Source organism: Schistocerca gregaria, chromosome 2 (assembly GCF_023897955.1).
Source record: "Schistocerca gregaria isolate iqSchGreg1 chromosome 2, iqSchGreg1.2, whole genome shotgun sequence".
In the NCBI taxonomy this organism is placed as follows: domain Eukaryota; kingdom Metazoa; phylum Arthropoda; class Insecta; order Orthoptera; family Acrididae; genus Schistocerca; species Schistocerca gregaria.
Window position 1 is genome coordinate 475923155 of NC_064921.1, and position 20230 is coordinate 475943384.

Consider the following 20230-nt stretch of genomic DNA (forward strand, 5'->3'; position numbering starts at 1 on the left):
TTTACTCTAGAGTAGGACTGCAGTTCAAAGTGAAAACAGAATTGGACCATCTAAATATAGTAAAACGTTTTGAATCATGTGCCATAGAGTTAAAAACTGAGGAGAAGAGTGAAAAACTAGTTGTCATTACAATATATAGATCTCCACTGGGTGACAAAAACATATTCTTCAAAAAAATAGAAGCAGCATTAAACACTTTTTATAGTAATGAAGTGAAATTATTTTTATGTGGAGATTTTAATATTAACCTGTTAATTGAAAGTGATGAAAAAAGACAGCTTTTGAGTATACTCAGTAGCTTCCACATGAAACCACTCTTTACAGATGCCATCAGAATAACAGAACTGTCATTTTCTCTTTTAGACAATATTTTTACAAATATGGAGAATGGTATCATTGAGCCACTAAACGTAAACTTAGGTCTTTCGGATCACAATACACTATTAACATACATAAATTACTCTATCCCCAAGGCAGTAAAATATAAGTGGGGATACAAAAGGCACTTCTATACAGAAAAAATGAATACTTTCATCCAGTTGTTAGCTAATGAAACCTGTGAAGATGTCTTTGCACAAACAACAACCGAGGAATCTTTCAGTGCTTTTTCTAGTACATTCATGTCCCTATTTGAGATGTGCTTCCCAAAAAAGCTCACAAAGATCAATGTCATGCCTAGGAACCCAAGCCAGTGGATATCACCTGCTATTAGAGCATCTAGTCAAACACTAAAACATATCAGTCAACTCAAAAAAGATAACAAAGGTGAACACTTCACAGATTATGTTAAGACATACAAGAAAATTTACAGGAAGGTGATCAAAAAAGCCAAGACAATGCATAATGAAAGTGTAATTGCTGGGTCAGCAAACAAATCGAAAACTATATGGAATGTAGTAAAAAAAGAAATAGGCTCAAGGAAAAATGTTAGAAATCCAGATGACTTTGTTTTAAAAGATGATCAAGGTGTGCTAGTCAGAAATTTTACTTTAGCAAATTACATTAATGGCTACTTCATAAATAGTCCAATTAATCTCAGTAAAAATTGTTCTAAGATTAGTAGAACAATCCCAGAAGAACAAAGTGTTAATTCATTATTGCTACCTCCCACGAACAAATTGGAAGTTAATCGAATAATAAAAACAATGAAGAATAAAATGTCCTCAGGGATTGACAAGATACCTTGCTCAGTCATGATGAGATGTGCTAGTGTCATATCAGACCCACTCACACACATCATAAACATATCATTTTCAGAAGGTGTCTTTCCACAAGGATTAAAAATTGCAAAAGTAAAACCATTGTATAAAAAGGGCAATATATATGAAGTGGGAAACTATAGACCAATAGCTTTATTATCAGTATTTTCAAAAGTAATAGAGACAGTCATGAAAAACAGAATTACAAATTACCTCGAGAAATTCAATCTATTGTAATCAACACGGCTTTCGCAAAGGAATGAGTACAGAGTCAGCCATCACCCAATTTATTGAAAATATTGTAACGGGGCTAGATAAGAACAACAGTACAATAGGAATTAATTTGGACCTCTCAAAGGCATTTGATACTGTCCAACATGATATCCTGCTAGACAAATTAGAATATGTCGGTATACGAGGAGTAGCTAAAAAGTGGTTTCAGTCATATCTCCATAATAGGAAACAGGTAGTAGAAATTGCAACAACAAACAGTAAAAACCAAATTATTGTTTACAGATCGGATATTCAGACTGTGCCAGTTGGGTTACCGCAGGGGAGTGTTCTAGGACCTCTCCTATTTCTTCTTTACATAAATGATATCAAGATTCCACTAAATGGTACTCATATAACCCTGTTTGCGGATGACACAAACATTGTAGTAACTGACATAAACTGGGTATTGCCAACATCTGCAACCAGAGTTATAGAATATTTGCAAAATTGGTTTGAAGTGAACAAATTAACCATAAATATCTCTAAAACTAATTATATCCATTACAGGAAATCCAAGTCACACTCTGATCTATATCTCAGAATACAAAATAAAGAAATTGTGAGAGTTGCTACCACAAAATTCTTAGGTGTACATATAGACGAAAATTTAGACTGGAAATCTCATATCCTGAATCTGTTGCATAAGTTAAGCTCTGCTTGCTTTGCTTTACGTGTTATTAGTTTTGTATGTAGTAGGGAATGTAGCAGAACTGTTTACTTTGCTTATATACATTCTGCTATTACCTATGGCCTCACCTTCTGGGGTCATAGTAAGAAAAATCTCAAAACCATCTTCACTCTACAAAAACGAGCTGTTAGAATAATTACCAACAGTTCAAGGCTAACTCCTTCAAAGCAATTATTTAAACAGCTGAATATTCTACCCCTACCATGCCTCTGTATACAGAAAAGTATAATTAATGTAAGAAGAAATATTAACAATTTCCAATCCAACCTCGGATCTACATACTTACAACACAAGAAAGTGCAATGACATTCATATAAAAAGAGTTAATAAGACTTGTCGCAGAAACAAACAAACATACAAGGAAGCAGATTGTATAACAAACTACCGGTAAAGATAAAAGAAATAAAAAAATTGTCTTCATTTAAAGAAGCAGTATTCAAATTTTTAATGACCAACTGCTATTATAGTGTAAAAGAATACTTGTAATAGCTTCATACTAAACAATTATATTTATGTACTCTATGCCAATAGTAATTTTTATCTGACTGTTGCTATGATCTAAATAAATAATATGTACAAAAGTGCTTTAATTATATGTGTTATATCTAAATATCAACTGTGTATTCTATGTAAAAAGTCTTTCTCATACATCAATGTAAAAAATCAAAGTTGTACGTGCTATTTCAATGTGGTCTGATGTTATGTAGTCTATTATGCACATCTGTATTTTGTATAGTATTGTTCGCCATATATATATATATATATATATATATATATATATATATATATTAAAAACAAAGATTCCAAGACTTACCAAGTGGGAAAGCGCCGGCAGACAGGCACATGAACAAAACACACAAACACACACACAGAATTACTAGCTTTCGCAACCGATGGTTGCTTCTTCAGGAAGGAGAGGGAAAGACGAAAGGATGTGGGTTTTAAGGGAGAGGGTAAGGAGTCATTCCAATCCCGGGAGCGGAAAGACTTCCCTTGGGGGAAAAAAAGGGACAGGTGTACACTCGCGCGCGCACACACACACACACACACACACACACACACACACACACACACACACACATATCCATCCGCACATACACAGACACAAGCCATATATATATATATATATATATATATATATATATATATATATATATATATATATATATATTAAAAATAAAGATTCCAAGACTTACCAAGCGGGAAAGCGCCGGCAGACAGGCACATGAACAAAACACACAAACACACACACAGAATTACTAGCTTTCGCAACCGATGGTTGCTTCTTCAGGAAGGAGAGGGAAAGACGAAAGGATGTGGGTTTTAAGGGAGAGGGTAAGGAGTCATTCCAATCCCGGGAGCGGAAAGACTTCCCTTAGGGGAAAAAAAGGACAGGTGTACACTCGCGCACACACACACACACACATATCCATCCGCACATACACAGACACAAGCAGACATATTTAAAGGCAAAGAGTTAAGGGCAGAGATGTCAGTCGAGGCGGAAGTACAGAGGCAAAGAAGTTGTTGAAAGACAGGTGAGGTGTGAGCGGCGGCAACTTGAAATTAGCGGAGGTTGAGGCCTGGCGGATATCGAGAAGAGAGGATATACTGAAGGGCGAGTTCCCATCTCCGGAGTTCGGATAGGTAGGTGTTGGTGGGAAGTATCCAGATAACTCGGACGGTGTAACACTGTGCCAAGATGTGCTGGCCGTGCATCAAGGCATGTTTAGCCACAGGGTGATCCTCATTACCAACAAACACTGTCTGCCTGTGTCCATTCATGCGAATGGACAGTTTGTTGCTGGTCATTCCCACATAGAAAGCATCACAGTGCAGGCAGGTCAGTTGGTAAATCACGTGGGTGCTTTCACATGTGGCTCTCCCTTTGATTGTGTACACCTTCCGGGTTACAGGACTGGAGTAGGTGGTGGTGGGAGGGTGCATAGGACAGGTTTTACACCGGGGGCGGTTGCAAGGGTAGGAGCCAGAGGGTAGGGGAGGTGGTTTGGGGATTTCATAGGGATGAACCAAGAGGTTACGAAGGTTAGGTGGACGGCGGAAAGACACTCTTGGTGGAGTGGGGAGGATTTCATGAAGGATGGATCTCATTTCGGGGCAGGATTTTAGGAAGTCGTATCCCTGCTGGAGAGCCACATTCAAGGTCTGATCCAGTCCTGGGAAGTATTCTGTTACAAGTGGGGCACTTTTGGGGTTCTTCTGTGAGAGGTTCTGGGTTTGAGGGGATGAGGAAGTGGCTCTGGTTATCTGCTTCTGTACCAGGTTGGGAGGGTAGTTGCGGGATGCGAAAGCTGTTTTCAGGTTGTTGGTGTAATGGTCGAGGGATTCAGGACTGGAGCAGATTCGTTTGCCACGAAGGCCTAGGCTGTAGGGAAGGGACCGTTTGATCCACTCCCCCCAACACCTCAAAATTCTAGTCAACACAATCTGGAACCACAACACCCCAATTCAGTAGTTAACCTTTCCTCCAAACCCCTCTCCCAATCCGAAACCTCTGTCCTATCCAAAGGCCTCACCTTCAGCCCCACTCCCAGGTTCAACCAAACTGCCCTTGTCAAGGATTTACTGTCCTACACTCGTAGTCTCTGCTGGAAATATCACTTTGCCACGAAGAAAAACAATCCTGATCCCACTCCTAATGATCCAACTCCCCAAGACACTATCCAAATTGAACCCTGCCTGCAACAGTTCCGTCCTCCATCACAGCGGGACCCACCTCCTCTTCCTCAAAATCACCCTCTCCAAACCTTCCAGGAATTTCTCACTTCCAGCCTTGCCTCTCAATCTTTCTTGAAAAACCTTAATCCTACTCCCAACATCACCACAGCCGAATCCCAGGCTATCCGTGATCTGAAAGCTGACCGATCCATCATCATTCTTCCGGCTGACAAGGGTTCCACGACTGTGGTACTTGATCGTCGGGAGTATGTGGCTGAGGGACTGCGTCAGCTTTCAGACAACTCTACATACAAAGTTTGCCGAAGTAATCCCATTCCTGATGTCCAGGCGGAGCTTCAAGGAATCCTCAGGACCTTAGGCCCCCTACAAAACCTTTCACCTGACTCCATCAAACTCCTCACCCCACCGTCACCTCGCACTCCTACCTTCTACCTACTTCCTAAAATTCACAAACCCAAACATCCTGGCCGCCCCATTGTAGCTGGTTACCAAGCCCCCACAGAACGCATCTCTGCCTTCGTAGATCAACACCTTCAACCCATTACATGCAGTCTCCCATCCTTCATCAAAGACACCAACCACTTTCTCGAACGCCTGGAATCCGTACCCAGTCTGTTACCCCCAGAAACCATCCTGGTAACCATTGATGCCACTTCCCTATACACAAATATCCCGCACGTCCAGGGCCTCGCTGCAATGGAGCACTTCCTTTCACGCCGATCACCTGCCACCCTACCTAAAACCTCTTTCCTCGTCACCTTAGCCAGCTTCATCCTGACCCACAACTTCTTCACTTTTGAAGGCCAGACATACCAACAATTAAAGGGAACAGCCATGGGTACCAGGATGGCCCCCTCGTATGCCAACCTATTTATGGGTCGCTTAGAGGAAGCCTTCTTGGTTACCCAAGCCTGCCAACCCAAAGTTTGGTACAGATTTATTGATGACATCTTCATGATCTGGACTCACAGTGAAGAACAACTCCAGAATTTCCTCTCCAACCTCAACTCCTTTGGTTCCATCAGATTCACCTGGTCCTACTCCAAATCCCATGCCACTTTCCTAGATGTTGACCTCCATCTGTCCAATGGCCAGCTGCACACATCCGTCCACATCAAACCCACCAACAAGCAACAGTACCTCCATTATGACAGCTGCCACCCATTCCATATCAAACGGTCCCTTCCCTACAGCCTAGGCCTTCGTGGCAAACGAATCTGCTCCAGTCCTGAATCCCTCGACCATTACACCAACAACCTGAAAACAGCTTTCGCATCCCGCAACTACCCTCCCAACCTGGTACAGAAGCAGATAACCAGAGCCACTTCCTCATCCCCTCAAACCCAGAACCTCTCACAGAAGAACCCCAAAAGTGCCCCACTTGTAACAGAATACTTCCCAGGACTGGATCAGACCTTGAATGTGGCTCTCCAGCAGGGATACGACTTCCTAAAATCCTGCCCCGAAATGAGATCCATCCTTCATGAAATCCTCCCCACTCCACCAAGAGTGTCTTTCCGCCGTCCACCTAACCTTCGTAACCTCTTGGTTCATCCCTATGAAATCCCCAAACCACCTCCCCTACCCTCTGGCTCCTACCCTTGCAACCGCCCCCGGTGTAAAACCTGTCCTATGCACCCTCCCACCACCACCTACTCCAGTCCTGTAACCCGGAAGGTGTACACAATCAAAGGGAGAGCCACATGTGAAAGCACCCACGTGATTTACCAACTGACCTGCCTGCACTGTGATGCTTTCTATGTGGGAATGACCAGCAACAAACTGTCCATTCGCATGAATGGACACAGGCAGACAGTGTTTGTTGGTAATGAGGATCACCCTGTGGCTAAACATGCCTTGATGCACGGCCAGCACATCTTGGCACAGTGTTACACCGTCCGAGTTATCTGGATACTTCCCACCAACACCTACCTATCCGAACTCCGGAGATGGGAACTCGCCCTTCAGTATATCCTCTCTTCTCGATATCCGCCAGGCCTCAACCTCCGCTAATTTCAAGTTGCCGCCGCTCACACCTCACCTGTCTTTCAACAACTTCTTTGCCTCTGTACTTCCGCCTCGACTGACATCTCTGCCCTTAACTCTTTGCCTTTAAATATGTCTGCTTGTGTCTGTGTATGTGCGGATGGATATGTGTGTGTGTGTGTGTGTGCGAGTGTACACCTGTCCTTTTTTTCCCCTAAGGGAAGTCTTTCCGCTCCCGGGATTGGAATGACTCCTTACCCTCTCCCTTAAAACCCACATCCTTTCGTCTTTCCCTCTCCTTCCTGAAGAAGCAACCATCGGTTGCGAAAGCTAGTAATTCTGTGTGTGTGTTTGTGTGTTTTGTTCATGTGCCTGTCTGCCGGCGCTTTCCCGCTTGGTAAGTCTTGGAATCTTTATTTTTAATATATTTTTCCCATGTGGAAGTTTCTTTCTGTTTTATATATATATATATATATATATATATATATATATATATATATATATATATATATATATATATATATTTGACGAAATCCATGCAATGTACTTTGCCTCTGGATGAATAAACTACTACTACTACTACTACTACTACTACTACTACATATTAACTGCATGGCAAGTAATATTTATTTCAGAACTGTACAGTATTTAGTAGTGTGTTGCAAACAGGCCTAACTGTATCCTTTGCTAAATTTGTCTTTTTTTCTTGAAAATTTTAAGTTACTAATAGGAGATAAACTGCAACGATTTTTATGACTTACAAAACTTTATAAAGTTGCAACTTTCCTCCCAATTTACTAGGTCCCATTTAGATGGTGTAGAACAAATTATGTTAGGTAATGTTTTGATATTTCATTTTTGGTATAATGTACTGTTAATATTTCTGGGAGTTTAGTCTCTTTTGTTAATGTATATGTTGACTTACTCATGTAAGGTGATCTGTGAATGATAAAGGAAATGAAACGATGATCTGTGAAGGCTCTCCTCCTTAATAGAATACAGTGAATCAATGAATGATTATGCTTGCAGTGTGGACTAAGGCACTTGCTGTCTGCCCCATCTCAGCTTCTGGTGCTGCAAGGGATGTGACATAATCTTCGTTTGATAACATCTATGTTATCCCATCTAATCCAGTGTGGTATCTTTTCCATTTCTATTAATTTCTCACAGGAATTTTTTTTAAGACTATTACTTTTACTTTTCATGTGGAAAATGCCCTATCAACTGTACTCCTGCTCTTTGAGCCTCTTCCATTTCTTTCTGTTGAGTGCACTGTCTGCCTGTTTGGTATTGATGTTTGTTCTAGCTGTCTACTCTTGGGTCTGATTCTGGGTTTTTCTCTTTCTTTCATTCCATCTATACTCCGGCAAAAAGCTATTATACAATAGTCTATTCTCTGTCATTCTTGCTATATAGCTATGCGAGTTCAGCCCTCACTTCTTGTCACTTCAACGATGTTACTGTGTTGTAGAGCTCTTGCAATTCCTCTTTTTTTATACTTCTTTGCACCACATATAGTTCCAAAAAATTTTCCTTTGTTTTTTACTTTCAAATATTAACAGCTTTTAATCATTTTTCTCTAAATATTAATACTTCACATCTGTGTAATGTTACAGGTATAATAGGTGACTGAAACAAGAAAATTTTAAAATTAGTTTTAATTGTTTTTCCCTTAAAATATTACTAAAACTAAAAATTGTTTTGTTTGCTGGTGTTAGTTTGGCATGTATTTTAATATATGTTTTGTTGTTGTTACTCAATAGACTCCCTAGGTACTCGAAACAGTTGAATGTCTTGAAAGTGAATCCACCTGCAACAAAATCTGATTAATTCTAGTTTGGAGCTACTTATCAGTGCTACATCATCTGTGTAGGCATGTCTAGTAATGTTAACCCATCTGCAGTTGGATTACTTCTGGATTAATTTTAGCAAAATCTCTATTGCTCTTATCTAAGGCAAGGTTAAATAAGATAGGTGTTCCGCTCTTTCAGTATGGTGTACACCTTAAAATTTTCAGTTTCTTGTACAGATGTGTCTGTGTGGTACAAAGTGTATCAATATACATTCTAACTAACCTGATTGTTATGGTATTTGTCATTCTCTCATTATACAGGGTTTCCCATTCAAAACTTCCTGATTTCAAAGACCCAGAGAAAAAAACCACAGTAGATACGGCCATGAAAAGTGCACCACATTGTAGAGCATCTCAAAGAATTTATTTATTTATCATCAATACACCTCTGCATTTGAACCATTTGTAGCATGAAGAATATTGAGTCTATATTCAATTTCTTGCCAAGTTCATTGTTACTTTTCCCCTGTTATTGTTGCAATCGCATTAGTGATACAATATCACAATGTAGGAATATCGTCCATTTTGGTTGCATACATGCGGTCCTTCATGAATTCCCGCATGAAGAAATCAAGTGGTATAATGTCGGGTGAATGTGGTGGCCAGGAAATGGGTCCTCCACGTCCGATCCAATGATTGGGAAATTTCCTATCCAGAAACTTGTGAACAACTGTTGACCAATGCAGCAGAGTTCCATCTTGTTGAAAAATGATGTTGGTTTGAAAGTCTTGTATCTGAGGGTACACAAACTGCTCCTACATGTCCAGATACACTGACCCATTCATTGTTTGTTCCACAACGAACAATGGTCTAACAATCCTGTCGTGCATTAGCCCGCACCAGATGTTTTGTTTAGGGCTATTATGAACATGTTCAATAACAACATGCGGATTTTGTGAAACCCAAATTCGAATATTATGCCTATTAACCCTTCCTTATAGATGAAAGGTTGCCTCATCTGAGAATAAACATCTTACCAGGAAGCTGGCATCAATATCAATATGCTGCAGCATATCCGCATCAAATTGTTGTCAGTGTGGTTTGTCATTTGGCATCAGATGTTGCTGAATTTGCACTTGGCACACACATACGAAGACGCTGGTGAACTAAACGATACAGTGTTGATCAAGGTACATCAAGTCGCTTAGTTGCTTGACAAATTGTCTTACATGGGGTTATGAGAAACATTTGTCTGATGTCCTCCTCTATCTCTTCTGAAATTCCATAACATGCACCACCAGAATATTTCAGAACATTTTCTGTTGCCATAAATTTCCTATACCATTCCTTAATTGTTTTTACATCAGGTGGATCACATCCATACACACGACAATAATTTAGTAATCGGTGATTTTGATCCTGCAAACCCCACTACTGCTTGCGCACACTGCTGTGGAGTCATCGTTTTCACTTCATGCGACTATGCTGCACTCTGGTGACGATACTTGGCACATCTTACGCGGGAATATAAATTCTTTGAGATGCTCTACAATCAATGTTTTGCATTTTTCATTGGTGAATATAATGTGGTTTTTCTCTCCTGGGTCCTTGAAATCGGAGGTTTGAGTGGGACACCCTGTATTTAGGAGTGTGTGTCTGTGTGTACACTACCACAGGCGTTTTTGAAATCTAGAAATTATGTGGACATCTATCTAGAATTGCCATTGCCTTCTCGGTAATTTTTCCTAGAGTGAATAAATGATCTAATGTGGATCTGTTTCTGTAGAAACTGCATTGGTAGTTCCAAATTAGTTCTTCAGTTATGGAGATCACCCTGTTTAATAGCAAATCAATAGGATTTATAAGACATATCTCCAGTAAAGCTATTCATCTGTTATCACACACAGGGGGGTAATTTTTTTTTAAAAAAAGTATGTCAAATATAACTACTCTTTTTACTAGGCTTCAGATATGTTCTCTGTCTTCTAAATTATTTCTATTAAAAGCTATAATTCCTGTTGTGGTCCTCCATATTTCAATAACTTGGCATACATGTAGATTTCCCAGAAGCCTTGTTATTCTTTTATTTGTTTCTTACTGCATTTCATTTACTGACGGGGTGGTGAATTGCACATCAAATATACCAGGTTCCTCAAGTTTAAATAAGATTGTAGAACATTGCAGTTGAGTAGTTATGAAAGGTATGTCTTCCACCTTTTCTGTATGACATTCTGGTTCCTCAGTATTTTCTCATGCTGATCCTTTATGAACTGTTCCTTTCAATGGATGTACCAAAAGATTTTTCCTCCTCCTCCTCCTCCTCCTACTCCTCCTCCTCCTTCTCCTCCATTTTCTTCTTCAATGGGCCAGGTTAGCTCCACATGCCAATTTCAGTTCCCTATCCATTATTCTCTTCTGTTCTTCAAGTACTCTTTCATCTGTTCACTATGCTGTCCTTCCCTGTCTTTTGACCATTTCATTATAGCTTTTTCACTCTCCCAACTGCCACATTGAGCACTCTTTCCATAAACACATCAGTCATTTCTTCAGCTTTTATATATTTTTTTTTCTAAATCCTTTTTTCTAGCTCATGGATCCAACTTGTTGACTTCTTATCCTGCAAATAATTGAAGTTCTTTTTAGCTAATTCATGGTCCTGCATGTGATATAAATGTCAAAAAAGTACCACTCCTATTTTTCTCATTACTTCTTATATGTTTAGTGTGTTTCAATAAATTTCATCATTACTTAGTAATTTCCAACCTTTCATACACTATGTGATCAAAAGTATCTGGACACCCCCAAAAACATACGTTTTTCATATAGGTGCATTGTGCTGCCAGGTACTTCATATCAGTGACCTCAGTAGTCATTAGACATCATAAGAAAGCAGAATGGGGGACTCCGCAGAGCTCGCGGACTTAGAACGTGGTCATGTGATTGGGTGTCACTTGTGTCATATGTCTGTATGTGAGATTTCCTTACTCCCGAACACCTCTAGGTCCACTGTTTCCAATGTAATAGTGAAGTGGAAACATGAAGGGACACGTATAGCACGAAAGCGTATGGGCCGACCTCGTCTGTTTACTGACAGAGATCGCTGATGGTTGAAGAGGGTCGTAATGTGTAATAGGCAGACATCTATCCAGACCATCACACAGGAATTCCAAACTGCACCAGGATTCACTGAAAGTACTGTGACAGTCAGGTGGGAGGTGAAAAAACTTAGATTTCGTGGTCGAGTGGCTGCTCATAGCCACACATCACACTGGTAAATGCCAAATGATGCCTCGTTTGGTATAAAGGAGCATAAACATTAGATGACTGAACAGTGGAAAAATGTTGTGTGGAGTGACAAATCATGGTACACAATGTGGCAGTGCGATGGCAGGGTGTGAGTATGGCGAATGCCTGTTGAACATCATCTACCTGTGTGTGTAGTGCCAACAGTAAAATTTAGAGGCGGTGGTGTTATGGTGTGATTGTGTTTTTCATGGAGGGGGCTTGCACCCCTTGTTGTTTTGCATGGCACTATCACAGCACAGGCCTACATTGATGTTTTAAGCACCTTCTTGCTTCTCACTATTGAAGAGCAATTCGGGGATGGTGATTGCATCTTTCAACACGATCGAGCAAATGTTGATAATGCACTGTCTGTGGCAGAGTAGTTACATGACAATAACATCCCTGTAATGGACTAGCCTGCACAGAGTCCTGTTCTGAATCCTATAGAACACCTATTGGGATGTTTTGGAATGCAGACTTCATACCAGGCCTCACTGACCGACATCAATACCTCTTCTCAGTGCAGCACTCCATGAAGAATGGGTACCATTCCCCAAGAAACCTTCCAGCATCTGATTGAATGTATGCCTGGGAGAGTGGAAGCCATCAAGGCTAAGGGCGGGCCAACACATATATGTTGTGTTTCCTGGCAGATTTTATAGTATCTTTCCTTCAGATGCATATTATTCCTTTCTTGAACAAGGTGCTTTCCTCCCATTTCTTGTCTCCAGCACTTTTTCTTGGCACTTAGTGTTAAACTGTATTTTCTTGTCTCTTTCTTTCCCCCATAACATAGGAAGTTACTTCTTGAATACTATTCATCAGATGTGTCCATCTGCTTTCCACATTTTGTTGTTTCCAATGGGCCAGGCTTGTTTTTGTTACAGTACTTTCCATTTGTTTTGTAAAGTTTTCTGTTATACTTTCTTATTCCTAGATGTTCTATGTAGTGTCTAGTCATTTCCACTCTTTTTCTATGTAGTTTCCTTTCGAGTTTTATTTTCAATTTTTCATGTGCTTACTATAAAGTCTGTGTCACACTCTGCATTCCTAAAGATTCTAACATTTTTAATACTGTTGTGAAATCTTTTTTGAACAGCTACAGGGTCAATCTGATTCACTACTTCTCCATCTGGTAATATCTTTGACCCTAAATGAATATATTTGTGTTGACTTTTGTGCTGCTTAGCATCGGATCACTTGTAATTGCAAAGTGTATAAGTTGAACTCCATTATCAGAACTTTCCTTGTGTAAGCTGAAATTCCTAATAGTTGAAGAACTCTTCTTTCTTGCTGTCATCCTTATCATCTGTGGGTGCATTTGGATTCAGAAATGTTATGTCTAACAGCTGATCTGAATTGTGATGTATGACATTCAATTACTGATATGTTTGAATCCTCGTATCATGTAATTTATTGGTTTATGAATATAGAATCCAGTTTTAAATTCCTGTTGTTGACCACAATCTTCATACATTATTGTCTTGTCTCCTATTTTTAGTGACCTCATTCCTTGCCAGCTTATTTCTTGGAGCACTACTAGAAAGTACTGTTTGGGCATTTCTCGGGTGGTATAGCCTTCTAATATTCCAAGAACCAAAATACTTATCCTTGTAGCTGTGCCATCTTTTGTTTCAGCAAATTCTGTTCTATTTCTGAGGCATACGTTGACTATCCTTTGCGCAATTCCCATACCTGGAAGACCAGACGTCTTGATTCTGGGGAGCTGTATTCTTACGAGAGCCTCCTACCCACAGCTTGGTGAGCCTCTCCTGCCATGATAGTTTTGATCCTCCCAGAGTATTTTATTTTCCTGATAACCTTTGTATCTAGTGAGCAGTCTCCTATCAACCCACTGAGGCGGTGCCCTATGGGGGACTAGTAAACCTCATATGGGTAATCGTTGAAGACTGTGTTGAACAGTAGTGTTTAGAGAAATAATTCTTTTTCATTGTATTGTGCTTGTAAGTGTCAAAGGATTGTCATACTTAATGCAATATACTGTGTTCTTTTTCCAGTAACTGTAGACATGACTGACCCTTCAAGTGAAGATGATGGTGTCTTGAGAGAATGGGCACCATTAGAAGATTTGCTACAGCAGATACCCTTGAAGGCACAACGTGGTTTGTTCACACATGAGCTAAGCTTAACCTGTGTGGATATTTTGCCTGAATACATAGCAGTTGGAACTAATCTTGGCTTAGTATACTGGTATGGTCGGCGTAACCGTGATTTGCAGAGGTTACGCTGTGAGGTAAGAACAGATTAGGCGTTATGTTATTGGTGTTCTTCTGGAGCAGTACTGCCATTCTTTGAGCTATGCGATTCCAGTATATTGTTTTCATGTGATCATTTATTGCCATGAATAACTATCGGATCATTCTGGTCAAATGGTCGAGCATCCCCACTGTAGCATCACAGGTTTTGTTGAAATTTGTTATGTAGATTTGAACACTTACCAAACGTTATTCCACAGTCTTTTAACTTTTTATATGCAGTACTTGAGCTGTTGCACACATTGAAATGAAGATGGTCCAAACACAATGTGTAAAATTCTGAATTTGTATCTTACTGGATCCGCAGCCTGTCTGACTACAATTTAAAAAGTGAATTGATTATTACAACAAGTTACACTTACATTCCACGATTGGAACAACAAACTTGGTAAAATGTACTGAAAGCCTGTGAAGGCGGTAGCAGCCACGGAGATTGTTGCCAATAGGTGCAACTCTGCAGCTCATGATGAATTTTTCATCAGTATCTAGTGGAAAGAATGTGATGGTATGCAAGGATGCATAATATGTCAGTTCATCATGCTGCTCAGCTGAGATCAGTCACACATTTTTAACCACCATTTGTCATCAGAGAGGCAAGCAGTGTACTGCCCTGGCTGTACATTTACATTCACAATTACATAATGTGCTAACTCAGAACTGGCATCACTGGAAATAAATTAGAGTATCCTGATTTTCTAACTGACCTGAATCCTGAATAAATCAAGAGGATGAACTGATGATTTTACTTTATCCGAGTTACAGTGGAGCCAGGAACTGAACATTCTCCGTGAACAGGTTGAGCATGTTCAGTTTCTGATTTTCAACAAATGCAAATTTGATATTTCTTAAATTATCATCACAAAATTTGTACGAGTCAAATGGCATGAGAATCTGGTTCTCTTTTGGATGCTGCAAACTTAGTTTAGCAGCCACTTTCAACCAGTCCAGGTGAACTAGTTTTATAATGAGGTTGTTGTGATTTCTCCCCCTCTTCCTTCCTCATCACTTTGACAGTGATACCCTGGGCTTGCCCCAGTGCAGCAGGGTTACTGGTATTTTTTTTTTTAAGCAATGTTTTGTAACTAAACTGATATAATGACTCTAGGGAGTTCAGTCAGGTAGCTGACCAAACCAAGATTGATTGTAGTTTTGCTTCCCAATGCAGTAAGCTGCAGCTATAATACTCACCTGTAGTTACTTGTAATTCACAATGTATTTCTTATGTCTGAAACTGTATTTTATCCAGTACTACATTTGAGATCACATAACCTGCACAAGAGTTTTGTGTTACTGAAACCTCCTGGTTTGACATGGAATCAGTATTACAGAAAAAAGTTGTCTGTGGTCAGTTGACAAAGAGACAAATTAGCTGATCAGTATTTAACTTCAGTAGTCACAACTTGTATTGAAACATACGTAAAAAAGTCTTCTTGAGGGAGGAAAGAGGAATTGATTTGGGAATGTTGGACAAGACCTTTGTTTATACAGTCAAAATATGTGTGCTTGTTCATTTTCATGATGAAATAGTGCATCACCTCTGGGCAAAATCCACAAATATTTCATTCATATTTATTGAGTATATTTGACTGCTCAAAGTGCACAATCATTAAAAGAACACTAGATGAGAAATATTCTTCCTGAATCTAAATTCTAAACATGATATTTCAAATTAAGAGTGTAATTAAAAATATCACTACATTATATATGACAACATATAAATGTTTATGAAATAATATTTATAATTTGGATTTTCCTGTGCACACCTTATTTTGTTTTTCATAATTTTATAAATGTATGTACAACATCCTATTGTTTGCAGAACACAGCTGCTTCTGTCACATGTGTGAAAGTAATATCAACAGTTGATTATATGGTGGCAGCAGGTAATGACCAGGGAAGTGTAACAGTATTCCAGATTCCAAAGAGCCCTCCAGATAATTTACCTGAAAGTATGAAACCTAAAAGAAACAAACAAGTAAGAACAGAGAGTATATTTGTGATTTAAGGTAAACAGTTGACTAGTGGGTTTGTGACCTTCAGTTTCAGATGATTTGACATTCTCTTCCAGGTTGAGAGGTACACCATTAGTGGTCTCCATACATCAGCTGTTACTGCCATTGAGTGGAGTATGAATGGAATGAAGCTTTTTAGTGGAGACAAAAATGGTCTAGTTGTTCTAACAGAAATAGATTTTTACATGGTAAGTGATCATGTAACAAGAGCTTTTCTTGATAGTAATGCACTAAAACTCATTGTAGAGGCTTAATAAGAATGACAAAACTATTGTGAATTTGATATAAACTGGGCAGTAGAACCAATGTAGAAAGGAATGAGAAAGATAATGATAAAGACTGAATCAAAACCAGCCAGAACAGAAGATACCAATAACATCCACTGATATCTCAAAGAAAAACTCAATGCCTTTATTAGTGCAGTAACAAAGACAAATAAGGGCAGTAGTAAATTTCAGCTTCAAAGAGCTAAAACACAGTCCCAACATTAAAAAAAATTAAATATATATCCCAGTGTCATGAAAAAGAATTCAGAAGTTTAAATATTTTGCTGCCATTCAGAACTTTCTGTTAGACAAGATTTTTTTTTTTTTTTTTTTTTTTTTTTTCTGAGAAGGACACCTACATTAGAGCCTCAAAGTTAGAAAAAAATCCAGAAATGGGAGTATTTTCATGAATGAGATGTAGAAAGGCTTGCATATCCAAGAAAACTTTAATTGCAAGACTTTTGGCATGCAACTGTATGCAAAACATAATTGGAGAACTGAAATCAAAGGTACACATTACAAAAAAGTTTGAAAACTGAAAAATGTGTTCCATAATAACAAAACAGTTTCTAGGGGATAAACTTACTCCATAACTACTGATGTGCTTGGCACTGATTGAATAGGCTGTCTGTAAGGTGGTTAAGTAGCACCTATGACAGTTTCTCCCATTACTGAGGTAGGGCTTCATAGAGATCTGGAAGATTACTTGGTAGCAGCTTTAGGCTGTAATTTGTTTCCTCAAGTCATCTAAGACATCAATTTTAAGAATGAGTCCTCACCATAATTGGAATCAACTGCATCTCAGGAAAGCTGTACATGTGAGTGCAGTATTTCATCTCTGTACTTGTTGGTAGTGACTGTATTCTCCTTGCTACCAGTGAAGATGGGAAGCTCTGTATACCAATTCAGCATGATAGCTCCTTACTGACATCCTCTCCTCTCCCTCCCTCCCTCCACCCTCATTATAAAACTGGCTGTTTCCCCCAACATTCCTCTGGTTATGTTTATTTGTAGTTAAATGTTTTTATGGTTTCCTTTGAATAAATCCAAGTACTGTTTGGAGATTAGCTTGTAAAATATTGCATGGGTTCTGAGCCTAGCACATCCATTTGTGATGTAAAGTGCAGGACAGTTCTTAGCCACAGCTTGTAAAATATTGCATGGGTTCTGAGCCTAGCACATCCATTTGTGATGTAAAGTGCAGGACAGTTCTTAGCCACATATACTTTAATAATCATGAATTGAGCCTTGCATCTAATTATTGTGATTATGTGACATAAATGCTAATATAAGCAGTGACCAAGGAAAAACAATCTCTTGGCAATAAGCATCTATAACTATGTCTATGTACAGTACCTATTTTCATACTACAAAATCAACAGTGTTGCTGTAAATGACTGTCATTGTAAATATTTCTTATTATAATGGTTTAACAGTGCAATAGTGGCGTGAAATTGTGTCTTTTTTTGGTTCATAGCTACGTCAGCTGAAAAATCAATCATTTATTGTACAGCTACTTGTTTTAATGTAAATTAAATCTCCTCCTGGTCAGCAGGCTCCTTTGCATTATAAATGTTATACAGGCTGTGCAAGCAGTTCCACAAATGTAAAGAAAAGTATTAAAATTCAAATGGGCCATGTAATAACAGTTATCTTGTAGCTTCTGCAGTGCTACTTCATCTCAACTGCGCAGCATGCAAGAATTGCTGTAAACGCTTAGTTATTTGACACAGAGCAATTACAACCACAATGTACCATGTGCTCAGATTGGCCGCGACAACCATAACACCGCGAAAACCATAGCACTGCCCGTCAACTGACGAACGGCAACAGCCCAATGCCACGTCCAGTCGGAGCACCTGGCCCCAAGTTTCCGTAATTTAAAAATGTTGTGTTGTCAACCTAAACAACATTAGTAAATTTGGTTCTAAATATGTTCATGACAAGTGCATATGGGAACTCTGTACAGGAACATGACTATTTTTATTTTTACAATGAATTCTACCTATAAAAGCAGAAGTCACCTATTGTGCCCCAGTATCAAGAATAATAGCAAACATAATCTTGGAACACTTAGAAAACAATGGTAGACGTGAAAATTAGAGTAAATGTGCTCACAGAGAAAATTTCTAAGTATGACCACAAAAGATAAAGCAAGAAGCACATTTTCACAACATATGGAAAGGCCACAGCAATGGATTTATTCTTAGGTGCAAACTCAATTTGCTCAGATATCTGAAAATATTATTCATTAAAACAAAGAATTCCACTTGTCATTCTGCCTTACCAGGAGAAAATAGAAACAAGAACGATAATAATAACATAATGGAGGACAATGGCTGTGATGTGCGTATAGTACACAGAACACATAATAAAATTGCAGTGCAGCAAAAAAAAGAAACTTAATACATCAAAACACTAAGACCATCTCCATTTTGTAATACCAACACGTTGTAAACTACACACAGACACGGAATACATTGACAATACTTGAAAACACAATAATAACATGTTCAAAATCAAGAAGAGATGCAGTACAACTTACACCAATTAACACATAGAATGGGAAACATTAAAAAAGTTAGAAACTCTACATCAGTTGTAGGAAAAGCAAAACTGTGCCAAAATATCTGTTCAGAACAGAAACAGAAACACAGATAAAGGCAGGAATATGTTAGGTTGAGAGTGGCAAGAGTCATATAGAGAATTTTTGAAAACTAGCTGTATATAGTGAGCATGAGGGACTGAATATATGAACTTAATTATTCAGGTTTTGCTCAATACTTAATGCAGAAAACCCTAAAGACATGGAAACACCAGATGTTAAGTTCAGTTAACAAAATTAATTATTGTAGGAGAAAAACCTGTAGCTATGTGAAGTGAGTCAACGAACCTATTACATTAGTCTATCATTCAGCACATAAATACTCTGTGCCCCATGTGAGATCATTCTGATTTCATTGGACAAGCTTTGCTGACAATCTCAAAAATGAGGTACATGCGCTCCAAATTAGGTTTCACACTAATGGATGTTGCAGTAAATATATACATAAAGCTATAAGGTAAACTGAAGACAATGTAAGTAAAGAAGTAGCAGATTTCAGTGAATGTGTCGTAACTGTGGCGGTATGAAGTCCATGTGTCTGGTGGCTTCAAGATCTTTGATCTTTTCAATCCACAAAGGATTCCATGGACAGAAAGGAATAGTCAAGTTGTGACGAGTCATCTAACAAGGAACACTGACCCTTGTTAAAGGGTGTATTCTAGAAGAGTGATTCTGATGGTTACATTACAACAAAATATGATGCTATATACAGGGTAGCCAAAAGTATTGCCTCCACATAGAGACTTTGATCTTGTGTCAATATTTAGCCTTACAAAATATTACTTAGTGACCAAAATGTTATTATCCAAATGGACTGTGGCTGTGAAAGTGTATGCAAAATAGTTTTTATGTTGGTGGTTTCACTGGAACTGAACTGTTTATTTAGAATGTTCTGGCTTTGTAACCTGAAAGTTGGCATGTGGCACTTTTCTGACTGGAGATTCACGATTTTGTTGAATTTTATTGCACTGAAAAATTCCTTTTTAATATTTGTTGTGAATTTTGATAATGGACACCAAAATTGATGCCTAACATTTGAAGCATGCATGATGATTAAATTTAATAGTTAAAAACGCCATAATATTTCCATATATTTCCCGACTAAATCGTGATGCCATTGGTCATATTTAGTGGCAATTGGACTACAG

At 38.8% G+C, this 20230-nt stretch overlaps 1 protein-coding gene across 3 annotated transcripts in view; it reads left to right on the forward strand.

Moving 5' to 3' along the window:
* LOC126326781 (tectonin beta-propeller repeat-containing protein 2) overlaps positions 1 to 20230 on the forward strand; it is a 203987-nt gene that overhangs the window by 22206 nt on the left and 161551 nt on the right. For all 3 annotated transcript variants that reach the window (XM_049995790.1, XM_049995789.1, XM_049995791.1), the window contains 3 exons: positions 13942 to 14177; positions 16019 to 16174; positions 16268 to 16399. In XM_049995790.1, coding sequence (XP_049851747.1) covers positions 13942 to 14177; positions 16019 to 16174; positions 16268 to 16399 — 524 coding nt within the window. The remainder of the gene's footprint in view (positions 1 to 13941; positions 14178 to 16018; positions 16175 to 16267; positions 16400 to 20230) is intronic.